The 14151-nt window shown below is 48.1% G+C and overlaps 1 protein-coding gene across 45 annotated transcripts in view; it reads right to left on the bottom strand.

The window, feature by feature from the left end:
• The window catches only part of nrxn3a (neurexin 3a), a 1279906-nt gene that overhangs the window by 79901 nt on the left and 1185854 nt on the right, over positions 1-14151 (bottom strand). For 14 of the 45 annotated variants that reach the window (XM_078234405.1, XM_078234407.1, XM_078234426.1 and 11 more), the window contains one exon: positions 4175-4186. The exons of 24 other annotated variants lie outside the window; for them this stretch is intronic. In XM_078234405.1, coding sequence (XP_078090531.1) covers positions 4175-4186 — 12 coding nt within the window. Of the gene's footprint in view, positions 1-3892; positions 3898-4174; positions 4187-7996; positions 8025-14151 lie in introns of all 45 variants that reach the window. 7 more of the 45 variants (XM_078234441.1, XM_078234442.1, XM_078234436.1 and 4 more) reach the window with 2 other exon arrangements.

The following is a 14151-nucleotide window of genomic DNA, read 5'->3' as shown; positions in this document are numbered from 1 at the left end:
GTTGGAGGGTTGTTCGGCCAAAAGCTAATGGAAGGATGCCCGTTAAATCATGGAGCTTGGAGAATAGTTTAAAGTTCTGCGGGAAACACGTGGCTGGGAGGCCGGAGAATCTCACCCAACATCTTCTGACACAGGGACAAGAGTGCTACCCAGTGATTCATGGTGGGTTATGAATGGTTTGCTCCCAGCGGCTCATGGCCATAACTATTCAGGAACCATTCGCCTATCTGGATATGAAAGCAGTCTGGAAATTCAAACACAGCTCCAGTCATCAATTAAAGTCTTGGCTTTGCTTCTTTTCCAACAGAGCAAAAAATGGCAAATTTGAAAGTTAAGGCAGGGAGGGAGAGAGCGAGAGAGAGAGCAAGAGAGAGAGAGAGAGAGAAGCAGTCTGCTGCTACTGGCTGTCTCTCTTCACCTTGATAACTTGCGCATCTGCTCAAAGGCGACAGCTGGGGATTTATAAACAGCTGCCAATATACTGTAACGTTCCACCAGCAATTAGCTTCTGAGTGACCCCCCCAGCATGTTCCTGTTTTACCCACATCTCCACCGCAGAGGAGGGACAGCCATCTTAAAGGGACAGCTCAAACGCAGCTCCATCTCCACAGCCCATCCTGCTCCAGGGTCCACGCCATTAAGAAGGAGAGACTATTTTTACCGCCATAATCTCAAAAAGGAAAGCAAACGAAGTTCTGACTTCATAAGAACATAAGAAATAGGAGCAGGAGTAGGCCATCTAGCCCCTCGAGCCTGCCCCACCATTCAATAAGATCATGGCTGATCTGAAGTGGATCAGTTCCACTTACCCGCCTGATCCCTATAACCCCTAATTCCCTTACCGATCTGGAATCCATCTATCCGTGATTTAAACATATTCAACGAGGTAGCCTCCACCACTTCAGTGGGCAGAGAATTCCAGAGATTTCCAGAGATTCACCATCCTCTGAGAGAAGAAGTTTCTCCTCAACTCTGTCCTAAACTGACCCCCCTTTATTTTGAGGCTGTGCCCTCTAGTTCTAGCTTCCTTTCTAAGTGGAAAGAATCTCTCCACCTCTACCCTAACCAGCCCTTTCATTATCTTATAGGTCTCTATAAGATCCCCCCTCAGCCTTCTAAATTCCAACGAGTACAAACCCAATCTGCTCGGTCTCTCCTCATAAGCTAACCCCCTCATCTCTGGTATCTTCCTTGGACTTCGATCCCCTCTTTGTGCAGTTGAAGAGGACCTTTGTCCAAGAAATGGGAGGACTTGCACTGCTCTAGCGCCTTCCACATCCAAGGGGACCCCCCCCCCTCCCCGCCCCCCACCCCACCCCCCCATCATGCCTGTTGCCTTTGAAATTCCTCTGAAGTGTAGTTTCACTGCTGTAACATAGGGAGGCACGGTGGCCAGTTCGTGCACAGCAAGCTCCCACAAACAGCAATGTGATAAGGAGCAGGCCAGCGGTCGCTGTGATGTTGGCCAAGGAATAAATATTGCCTCAAGGAGTTGATTCAGAATTTGGCCAGGATCTTACTGATTGGCACGGCAGGTTCATGAGTCCAAATGGCCCCTGCTCCTGCTTCTCATGGCGCCAGGTGCCATGGGATCTTTTACATTCACTTTTGAGGAGTCGCTTTATCTCAGTTGGCTGGACGGTTGGTGAGTGAGGCAGGGCGACGTTGACAGCGCAGGTTCAATTCTTGCACTGGCGGAGGTTATTCACGAAGGCCCTGTCTTCTCAATCTCGCCTGAGGTGTGGTAACCCTCAGATTAAATCATCACCGGTCAGTCCTCCCCCTCAAAGGGGAGAGCAGCCTATAAGTTAAGTTTATTTATTAGTGGCACAAGTAGGCTTAGATTAACACTGCAATGAAGTTACTGAGAAAATCCTCTAGTCGCTACACTTGGCGCCTGTTTGGGTACACTGAGGGAGAATTTAGCATGGCCAGTGCACCTATAGTCACCTGGGACTGTGACGGCTTTAAGAGTTAATATCACAGGAGATCAAGCAGTTTTATTTAAATCTAGCTCTCTCTTTGTACGCTAAGAAGTCTCACAACACCAGGTTAAAGTCCAACAGATTAAAGTCCAACAGGTTAAGTCCAACAGCAGTGCTCCGAAAGCTCGTGATTCCAAATAAACCTGTTGGCCTTTATCTGGTGTTGTGAGACTTCTCACTGTGCCCACCCCTGTCTAACGCCGGCATCTCCACATCATGGCTACTCTCTCTTTGTAAGCAGTAAACTCATGTGACTTTCCTCAGCATTGATTTGATTTATTATTGTCACATGTATTGGGATACAGTGAAAAGTATTGTTTCTTGCGCGCTACACAGACAAAGCATAGCGTTCATAGAGAAGGAAAGGAGAGAGTGCAGAATGTAGTGTTACAGTCATTGCTAGGTTGTAGAGAAAGATCAACTTAATGCAAGGTAAGTCCATTCAAAAGTCTGACAGCAGCAGGGAAGAAGCTGTTCTTAAGTCGGTTGGTACCTGGCCTCAGACTCTTGTATCTTTTTCCCAAAGGAAGAAGGTGGAAGAGAGAATGTCCGGGGAATAACTTTGACCAATTCAGTCCTATACTCCCTCGGGATCGGTCACCAGGGGGGAAACCAGCCGATCCATTCAAAGTTCAGATGTTTAAGAGGTTCAATAGTGTTTCTCTCCCATTTTCCTTTCCTGCCCGGACCCCGCACTCGCTGAGCCATCTTCCCTCGGGCCTACGTGAGCAGCGCTTGTCTCCACGCAGCACTGGAGCGGCGCAGGTAGAGCTCGGTGACTGATCTGTATGCCGAGGTTCAAAGACTCTCGCTCCGTGAACAGATGGCTTGGTTTGTCGATCTCTGAAGGTTGAGTCTAAACGAGTGTCCTGGGAATTCCAGCAAAGTGTTTTTTGCGAGAGGACTCGCAACGTTCCGAATTTATTAACTGCATTGGAGGCACTATAAATAAAACTTCGCAAAAAAGGAAGCCGTCAGCCACTCAGCCTTGATTGCGTGGGTATCCAAATCCAGCTGGAGAACCAGTTTTATCCCACACACATTCCAATTTCCCATACATATCTATAACATGGAACTCCAGATATTTTGCTTTGGTTTGAGTCCAGATATGTTTCAAGGGACGCATTGATCTCAAGAGCTTCTGTCAAAACATATTGAAAGATATGCTGACTAAATTTCTCTGGGGGTAATCTTCCAAAAAACACGAAGCTTTGCCAATGCAAATCATTAACAATTTAAAGTCTTTTATCCCTTTCCATTACCGCAGCCTGTTGCCAGGCAACCATCTCTGAATGGAGTTCAGCGTTGGTGAATGAAAAGGAAAGCTGGCTGACCTATGACCTCTCTTTCCAAGGCCCTCCGTTTGTCCCACCCGTTCTCCTCCCTCGGCGGTCACTGTCCCTCGGAACGGATCCTCCCTCCTCGTTTCCAAAGTGGCACCTACCATCTTCGCTGGGTCAAAATGCGTAGCCCAGTCCGTCACGCAAACCGGCCTCCCATCCATTGACTCTGTCTACACTTCCAGCAAAGCAGCCAGCGTAATCAAGGACCCCACACACCCCGGACATACTCACTTCCACCTTCTTCCGTCGGACAAAGAAATACAAAAGTCCGAGCTCAAGAACAGCTTCCTCCCTGCTGCCATCAGACTTTTGAATGGACTTACCTTGCATTAAGTCGATCTTTCTCCAGCTATGACTGTAACACTACATTCTGCATTCTCTCCTTTCCTTCTCCCCATGTACTCTATGAACGGTATGCTTTGTCTGGATAGTGCGCAAGAAACAATGCTTCTCACTGCATCCCAATACATGTGACAAAAATAAATCAAATCAGCTGTGTTGTAAACCCTCCAACACTTTCTGTCCCTGCTTCACACTCTTGTGGAAATCCTCACCTCCTTCAACCTCCCCTTCAGCACGGTGGCGTGTTTCCCCCTACTTGCTCCCTTCAGCCCGCTCTGCTATCCTGTACTATCAACATTGGCCCTTCACAAAGATTTTATCATTCAAGACAAAAAGGAGAATGCAGTATCATTATTTCTGATGGCGTGGTAACGTGGCCCCTTTAAGGGGGCGGTCCTTGAAGGTCACGTGCTTGGGCCGGACCCGAGGAGAGGCAGCGCGGGGGAAGCCCAGCCAATCGGGAGCATGGGTTAACCCTCAACTTTGACGAGCAGTCATCCAGACTTGTAACGTTGGCTTTATTCTCTCTCCACAGATGCTGTCTGACCTGCTGAGATTTTCCAGCATTTTCTTTTTTTGTTTCAGATTCCAGCATCCGCAGTAATTTGCTTTTACCAATGGGGAGGAAGGGCGCGGATCCAGGATTGGGGAGGTATCTCTGTTGGAACCAGGAGGGGAAGAGAGGAAACGTATATTGCAGTTCTGTCATACCCTTGACTGCACATCTATCAACACTGTTGTTGATAAATTAGTTATAACTTGAAGTCACAACAGGTCACCTCTGAAGTTACCGCAGATGGGAGAGCTGTCTAAAGCCTTGACGTTTCAGCCATGGCTCGGTGGGTAGCGCGTCAGAAGGTTCAAATGGCAACATCCCAGAGCAGATGTGTAGGGTTCACCCTCCCAGGGCAGTTATGAGGGAATGATGGAGGTACAGCCTTGCAGACAAGGAGTTAAACTGAGGCCCTACCTGCTTCATCAAATGCTCCAGGAGGACACGATGCAGAAGAAGAACAGGGGTGTCCTCCTGGTGTCCTGGCCAATACAGGGGATAGGGCCTGGGTGGGATTGTTGTTGGTGCAGACTTGATAGGCCAAATGGCCTCCTTCTGCACTGTAGGGATTCTATGATACCACATCAACCAACCTCCTTAAATACAGGTGGTTGATTTTTTTTTCATTACCCTATTGCTGTTTGTGGAATCTTACTGTGCGCAGTTCCCTTTGCCGCAACACTTTGAATACTTCATTGGCTGTAAGTTGTTGGTGGGTGTGCCCAGAACCAAGGGTCACAGTCTGAGAGTTCGGGGTAGACCATTTAGGACGGAGGTGAGGAGACATTTCTTCACCCGGTGAGCCTGTGGAATTCATTACCACAGGAAGTAGTTGATGCCAAAACATTGAATGTATTCAAGAGGCGGCTGGATATAGCACTTGGGGCGAATGGGATCAAAGGTTATGGGGAGAAAGCAGGATTGGGCTATTGAGTTGGATGATCAGCCATGATGGTGATGAATGGCGGAACAGGCTCGAAGGGCCGAATGGCCTCCTCCTGCTCCTATCCTCTATGTTTCTATGTTTCTGGGATGATAAGAGGTGCTGACTAAAGGGAAGTGTGACTTTTCTCTTTCCTTTTAAATCTTAATGCTTGAAGCAAAGTTGTTTTTAAACTGATTATTAAAACGTTTGGAAAGCCCAATTTGAGCAACAGTGCGGTGATCCTATCGTCTACAGCAACTGGGCCCCATATCCTGGCAGCTTGGGGTCAGATGTGTGCCCGATTTGGGGATTTAAATGTGGTTTGAGTCCCAGGCCCAGCAATTATTTATAATACACAACGTATAAGAAAGGAAGAATTAAAGAGTTTTATTCAAATCTCTACAGGGCAACACGGTTAGCACTGCTGCCTCACAGCTCCAGGGACCCGGGTTCGATTCCCAGCTCGGGTCACTGTCTGTGTGGAGTTTTCACGTTCTCCCCGTGTCTGCGTGGGTTTCCTCCGGGTGCTCCGGTTTCCTCCCACAGTCTGAAAAACGTGCTGGTTAGGGTGCATTGGCCGTGCTAAATTCTCCCCCAGTGTACCCGAACAGGCGCCGGAGTGTGGCGACTAGGGGATTTTCACACTAACTACATTGCAGTGTTAATGACGGCCTACTTGTGACACTAATAAATAAATAAAAATAAATATTCAGGCACCATCTTCGAATGTAGCCCTTTTTTTGGGTCCTTGCTGATCTTGGGACCGCAAGGAACTACAAAAGGTTGTGAAAGTAGCCCAATCCATCACGCAAACCAGCCTCCCATCCACTGACTCTGTCTACACGTCCCGATGCCTCGGCAAAGCAGCCAGCATAATTAAGGACCCCACACACCCCAGACATTCTCTCCCCCACCTTCTTCCGTCGGGAAAAGGATACAAAAGTCTGAGGTCACGTACCAACCGACTCAAGAACAGCTTCTTCCCTGCTGCCGTCGGACTTTTGAATGGACCTACCTTGCATTAAGTTGATCTTTCTCTACACCCTAGCTATGACTGTAACACTACATTCTGCCCCTTCTCCTTTCCTTCTCTATGAACGGTATGCTTTGTCTGCATTGTGCGCGAGAAACAATACTTTTCACTGTATGTTAATACATGTGACAAATAATAAATCAAATCAAATCAATAAGGTGTCCGGGACCTGTGTAGACACTGGCCGCAATGCAAGGAGTTTGTCCGCCTTCCTCCTGATAAACAGCCCTCCGTGAGCAGCGAAGGATGCGTCCACGGGGCCGGGCTTGCGATTCAGATTGAAATGAAGTGACTTTGATCCGAATTGGATGGGACACATTGCACCCTTGAGCTTGGAGATGGGGCTGAGCAGTGGAATGCAGGAACTGCACTCCCAAGCAAAGTGACCGGAGGACAAAGCATGTTCTGCTCAATCAGCCACTCTTAAGCCAGTTTTAGTTGCCATATGGTCCACTAATCTTTGCTGAGCCACCCCCACCCACCTCCCCAGCATAAACCTTTGCGGAGGCCTCACGAGAATGCCTTCTGGGTGCTGCCGACCTATAACTTGGTTCACATTGTAGCAACCGCCGAATGCTTCATGACTTCATGTCTGTGTTGTACTTTACACTGAGGGAATGTGTGGAATTCACACACTTTTAGCTGACAAGAATTTAGAATTATAGAATCATTCGGCCCATCGTGTCTGCACCGACCACAATCCCACCCAGGCCCTATTCCCATAACCCCATACATTTATCCTAGCTCGTCCCCCTGACACTAAGGGGCAATTTAGCACGGCCAATCCACCTAACCTGCACATCTTTGAAGTGTGGCAGGAAACCAAAGCACCCGGAGGAAGCCCACGCAGACACGGGGAGAATGTGCAAACTCCACACCGACAGTGACCCAGGCCGGGAATGGAACCTGGGTCTCAGGCGCTGTGAGGCAGCTGTGCTAACCACTGTGCCACCGTGCCACCCGCAATTTAGTTTCAATTCCTCAGTAGTAGGGTTCATCACTGGCGTTCAATTTGTAAATTAAGATATGGCGGTTGGGAGTGAACTGGAGCTTATAGTTCACAATTGTTTACAGACTCATAGAAATCATAGATTATAGAATCCTACAGTGCAGAAGGAGGCCATTCGGCCCATCATGTCTGCCCCTACCACCATCCCACACAGGCCCCATCCCCACAAGCCCATGCATTTACCCTAGCTAGTCCCCCCGACACTAAGCAACACCTTGCAAATTTGTGACCTCGACCATCTAGAAGGACAAGGGCAGCAGATACACGGGAACACCACCACATGCAAGTTCCCCTCCAAGCCACACACCATCCTGACTTGGAAATATATCGCCGTTCCTTCACTGTCACTGGGTCAAAACCCTGGAACTCCCTCCCTAACAGCGCTGTGGGTCTACCTACACCACAGGGACTGCAGCGGTTCAAGGAGGCAGCTCACCCACCACCTTCTCGAGGGCAATCAAGCTTCTGTAGAAGGGTCAGATGGACTCGCATCTCTGTTTCTATCTCTGCGGATGCTGCCAGACCTGCTGAGTTTATCCAGCATTCTCTGCTTTTGTACGGGTAATGAATGGTGGCCTAGCCAGCGATGCCCACATAGAACCATAGAAAACTACAGCTCAGAAACAGGCCTTTTGGCCCTTCTTGTCTGTGCCGAACCATTTTATGCCTAGTCCCACTGACCTGCACTTGGACCATATCCCTCCACACCCCTCTCATCCATCAACCCGTCCAAGTTTTTCTTAAATGTTAAAAGCATTTACCACTTTATCCGGCAGCTCATTCCACACTCATAAGAACATAAGAACATAAGAAATAGGAGCAGGAGTAGGCCATCTAGCCCCTCGAGCCTGCCCCGCCATTCAATAAGATCATGGCTGATCTGACGTGGATCAGTACCACTTACCCGCCTGATCCCCATAACCCTTAATTCCCTTACCGATCAGGAATCCATCCATCCGCGCTTTAAACATATTCAGCGAGGTAGCCTCCACCACCTCAGTGGGCAGAGAATTCCAGAGATTCACCACCCTCTGGGAGAAGAAGTTCCTCCTCAACTCTGTCCTAAACCGACCCCCCTTTATTTTGAGGCTGTGTCCTCTAGTTTTATCTTCCTTACTAAGTGGAAAGAATCTCTCCGCCTCCACCCTATCCAGCCCCCGCATTATCTTATAAGTCTCCATAAGACACCCACCACTCTCTGCGTGAAGAAGTCCCCCCTAATATTCCCTTTAAACGTTTCTCCTTTCACCCTTAACCAATGCCCTCTGGTTTTTTTCTCCCCTAGCCTCAGTGGAAAAAGCCTGCTTGCATTCACTCTATCTATACCCATCAAAATCTTATACACCTCTATCAAATCTCCCCTCAATCTTCTACGCTCCAGGGAATAAAGTCCCAACCTATTCAATCTCTCTCTGTAACTCAGCTTCTCAAGTCCTGGCAACATCCTTGTGAATGGGTGAATAAAAGCAAAAGGGTGCCAGGCATGAGGAAATGCCACTGTTTTGGGAACATCATCAATTGTTTCATGTGTCAGTCAACAGAGAGAGAGAGGGCATGGTGAGTTGCTGTTGAGGTCAGTAAAAAGCAGATGGTATTTTTGGGCCGAATGGCTTTTTCCAGGCCTTCCCAAGACTCATTCGCATGAAGTGACTCTGATTCACTTTGGTTCCACAAAAACCCACTCCGATACATGGTATTCTGGATTTGCTTTTGTTAGACTGGAGGCGATTAGTTTGAGGTATTGGAAAATATGAAGAATGAGTCAGAGAAGATGGAAACGATCCTTTAAAACAGAGATGAGGAGGAATTTCTTCAGCCAGAGAGTGGTGAATCTGTGGAACTCTTTGCCACAGAAGGCTGCGGAGGCCGGGTCATTGAGTGTCTTTAAGACCGAGATGGATAGGTTCTTAATTAATAAGGGGAGCAGGGGTTATGGGGAAAAGGCAGGAGAATGGGGATGAGAAAAATATCAGCCGTGATTGAATGGCGGAGCAGAGTCGATGGGCCGAGTGGCCTAATTCTGCTCCTTTGTCTTACGGTCTTATGAAACAATCTCTTTCCAATAGTTAAAAAGCTTCTATACAAGAGAATGTGACACAGAAGATTAACTGTAGCAAATTTGGAGTAGGAGAAATCTGAATTGAAGCAGAGGTCACATCAACATCAACTGCAGGGAGTGCTTTTTAAAATTTTATTAATGCCACAAGTAGGTTTACATTAACACTGCAATGAAGTTACTGTGGAAATCCCCAAGTCGCCACACTCTGGTGCCTGTTTGGGTACACTGAGGGAGAATTTAGCATGGCCAATCCACTTAACCAGCACAGTCTTTCAGACTGTGGGAGGAAACCGGAGCCACCGGAGGAAACCCACACAGACACGGGGAGAACTGTGCAAACTCCACACAGACAGTGACCCAAGCCGGGAATTGAACCCGGGTCCCTGGCACTGTGAGGCAGCAGTGCCAACCACTGTGCCACCATGCCGAAGAATGGGATTTGAATATTGAAGGGTACATGGCATTCAGGAAGGGCAGGAAGCGAGGAAAAGGTGGAGGGGTGGCCCTGTTAAGTAAGAATGGAATTGGCACAATAGAGTGGGATGATCCAAATTCAGGAAACCAGCAAGTAGAAGCAATCGGGGTCGAGATGAAAATGATAAAGGCAAACAGTGGATTGTTGTACACGCCTCCCAACAGTATCCACATGGTAGCGTAGAGTGTAAAGGATCTGGTCAGAAAGACGTGGCGATAATCATGTGGGATTTTAATCTACATATAGAGTGGAAAAACCAGACAGGCAAAGGTAACCTGGGTGAAGAATTCCTAGAATGTTTTTGGGATAGTTCCTTAGAAAAGCACATTCTGGAGCCAACCAGAGGGCAGGCTTGATGGGCTGAATGGCCTCCTTCTGCACTATCAGGATTCTATTCTCTGCTTCTGTGGGGATTCTGTGGGGTGGCACAATGGCACAGTGGTTAGCACTGCTGCCTCACAGCGTCAGAGACCTGGGTTCAATTCCAGCCTTGGGTCACTGTCTGCGTGGAGTTTGCACATTCTCTCCGTGTCTGCGTGGGTTTCCTCCAGATGCTCTGGTTTCCTCCCACAGTCTGAAAGACGTGCTGGTTAGGGTGCAATAGCCATGCTAAGTTCTCCCTCAGTGTATCCGAACAGGTGCCGGAGTGTGGCGACTCGGGGATTTTCACAGTAACTTCATTGCAGTGTTAATGTAAGCCTACTTGTGACACTAATAAATAAACTTTATTTTAGACCCTTTCCCACAAGACTATTCCAATGCTATAATAACTCATGCTGTTGAAAGGGGCATTCCCTGGGAACCATGTTTAAAGTATAGTAACCTGGGATTGAAGTCCTACAGTGACTCCCCACTCGGTGGGTTGCACCCATAGCGCCCTGTGTTTGGGACATGTATGTTCAACTCTTGCACGAGAGACCGGAGCACAGAACTCAAGACTGACATTTTAGTGCAGGATCCAGGGAGAGTGGCCATTCAGAGGTGTTGTCTGTCGCATCGAGGTCCTCTTTACCCTTTCAGCTGGATTAGCAGTTCCAATGGTACTAACTGAGAGGCGTAGAGAGAGGATCCCATCCCGGGTGCCCTGGCCAATACTCATCCTTCAAACAGCATCATAAAATCAGAGTACCATCACATCGTTGCTTGCAGGAGCTTGCTGTGGGCAAACTGGCTGCTGCATTGCAACAGTGACTACACTTCCGGCCTACCTGAGTGGCTGTAAAGCACTGTGGGGGTGACCTGAGGTCATAAAAGGTGAATATAAATGTCAATCTTTCTTTCCCTCACTGGCCACCGTGTGTGGCGAGCAAATTGTGTTTGCACAAACACGCTCTTTCTGTGCGGCGGGGATCGGGAAGTTCTGAAATTAGAATCATAGAATCCCTACAGTGCAGAAGGAGGCCATTTGGCCCATCGAGTCTGCACTGGATCTCTGACAGAGTATCTTACCCAGGCCCTTTCCCCTGCAACCCCCACACATTTACCATGGCTAATTCATCTAACCTACAGAACCTGGGACACTAAGGGGGAATTTAGCATGGCCAATCCACCTAACTTGCATACATTTGGACAGTGGGAGGAAACCCGGAGCACCCGGAGGAAACCCACACAGACCCAGGGAGAATGTACAGACTCCGCACAGACAGCGAACCCAGCCGGGAACTGAACCCAAGTCACTGGCGCTGTGTGTTAACCGCTGTGCCACCGTGCCACCCTGCTGGTTGGAATCAAGCTGCCTGTTTCTGCACCCTCGTTCTTCAATCGTTCTGCAAGTTAAAAGGTTCCTTTGCAGATGTTTCTTGCTGTTTCCTGCCTCTCCAGCCATTGGTCCTCAGTACAGATCCCGGATATGTCCCTGGACACAGTTTACCTGATTATATTGTACAGATATAAGCGGAATGAAGTGAAAGGTTTCCTGTAGGATACTGCATTATATGACTTGCTGTCACTTCACATTAATTCACTTACCAACGAACATTAACATTCACGCATCAGCACATCAGAACTGCCTGAAGGCATTAGCAGAGGTGTGAGCCCAAACTGACTTTGATTCCGTCTGGCATCTGAAAATTCTCTCAAATGGGGCAATTTCAATTTGAGTCACAACCGGACCAGCATCTCCCGCACCGCTCAGAACATTTAATTGTCACTCTGCATCCGACATTGGAAACGCGGCGATCGTCTTGGATTTAGAATTAGACGCACCAGCAGTTTGTATCTCAGTGTAAATGGACCACCTCCACACCCTTAAACTCTGCACTGATTAACACGGATTCAAACAAACCAACCTGGCCTCGGATAAAGGAACAGGGCGGCTATTCAGAGAGAGGAAAAGGTCACATTTTTTAACATTAATTCACAGGGTGCGGGCGTCGCTGGTTAGAAACATAGAAACCCTACAGTGCAGAAGGAGGCCATTCGGTCCATCGCGTCTGCACCGACCACAATCCCACCCAGGCCCTATTCCCGTAACTCCACATGGATTGCAGAAAGGAAAAAAGGTGGCACAGTGGGTTAGCACTGCTGCCTCACAGCGCCAGGGACCTGGGTTCGATTCCCGGCTTGGGTCACTGTCTGTCTGCACATTCTCCCCGTGTCTGCCTCGTTTTCCTCCGGGTGCTCCTGTTTCCTCCCACAGTCCAAAGATGTGCGGCTTAGGTTGATTGGCCATGCTAAATCGACTCTTAGTGTCAGGGGCATTAGCGGGGTGAATGTGTGGGGTTACAGGAATAGGGCCTGGGTGGTATTGTGGTCGCTGTAGACTTGATGGGCCGAATGGCCTCCTTCTGCGCTGTAGGGATTCTATGATCCTCAGGTTAAATACTTATCCTGCTAATCCCCCTGACACTAAGGTCAATTTACTGTGGTTGCACATCTTTGGAGTGTGGGAGGAAACTGGAGCACCCGAAGCAAACCCACGCAGACACGGGGAGAACTTGCAAACTCCACACAGACAGTGACCCAAGCCGGGAATTGAACCCGGTTCCCTAGCGCTGTGAGACAGCAGTGCTAACCACTGTGCTACTGTGCCACCCGCTAGGTCAGCATTTGTTGGCCATCCCTAATTGAGAAGGTGAGTGGCCTTCTAGAACCGCTGCAGTCCCTGTGTCCAACAAGCTTGTTTCTTTGTTTCTTGTGGCAATCTAACCTGCCTTTGCATCATGTCTCTCTCACCTCTCTCCAGGAACACCTGCAATTTTCTCTTTGAATTTCTTCAATGGCCATCCCTGCTGCCATGTTCTGCCATTCCAATGCTCCTTTCATTTGAAGCATTCTACTTGACTTATTCATTTCCTCCTAATTATCTCAGTATTAACTTGGCACTGTTGGCATTTTAAGTTTAAAGTTTACTTATTAGTATCGCAATTCGGCTTACATTAACACTGCAATGAAGTTACTGTGAAAATTTGAAAACTTGAAGAATGAATATACAGTGCAAACAGATGTGGCGCTATGCAGCAGCTATAGCAGCAATGCAGCAGATGTGACATACTGCAGCAGAAATAGCACCAATGCAGCATCTATACTTTTCACCACAACCGTTATTCCAGTGGCTGCAACGCCCTGGCAACAGGCGCCAACACCAAAAGCAACAAACCACAACACCTGATAACCACTTTAGGACGTGTGGCAGAACCTGCCACTCACCGACTGCTCTCCCCAACCGTCAACAGGAGTGCAGCAAATGAAGTTCCCCCATCCCCATTCAATTTGATTTGCTGCATGTCCATCATACGATGGAGATGGAAGGATGCTCATCGCAACAACAGTGATTACACCAGTGCATCAGATTTACTTATTCCTACAGCAGCAATAGCACAAATGCAGAAGATACAGCGCTCACTACAACAGTGATAGCATCAATGCGGCAGACACCCTGCTCACTACAGGGGATAGCACCAATGCAGCAGATACCCTACTCACTGCAGCAGTGATAGCACTAGTGCAACAGACATGGTGATCACATGCACTCACTATAGTACTATTCTTTCCTCTGTTGACAACAGTGGAAAATACAAATGAAATTTCGATCGCAGTCTCATGTTTTGCATGACAGCTTACTAATGGTCATTCGGTCAATTCTGATGGAAGGTCATTAATCGGAAAAATTAACTCTGTTTCTCCTTCCCACAGATGCTGTCAGTCTTGCTAAGTGTTTCCAACATTTTCTGTTTTGATGTCAGTTGCTGTTACTGATTTAGATTTTCCAATTTACATCTCCTTGGAGAAATTTTTTTAAAAAAGGGATAAGGGGAAATGGGGGGCAGGCGGGGAGGTGGATTTGAGACCAGGGAGAGATCAACCATGGCCTGATTGAATGGCGGAAGGGCTGAATTTGCCTACCTCTGCTCCGAATTCCTCTGTTCCTATGAGAGGTTACTTGCCCCATTAGCTTCCTCTTTTTCCTCACGTTATTTTTTTTTGTC

This window comes from Mustelus asterias, chromosome 18 (assembly GCF_964213995.1).
Source record: "Mustelus asterias chromosome 18, sMusAst1.hap1.1, whole genome shotgun sequence".
NCBI lineage: Eukaryota > Metazoa > Chordata > Chondrichthyes > Carcharhiniformes > Triakidae > Mustelus > Mustelus asterias.
Note: the sequence above shows the minus strand (reverse complement) of the source record. Positions and strands in the feature narration are given on the sequence as shown.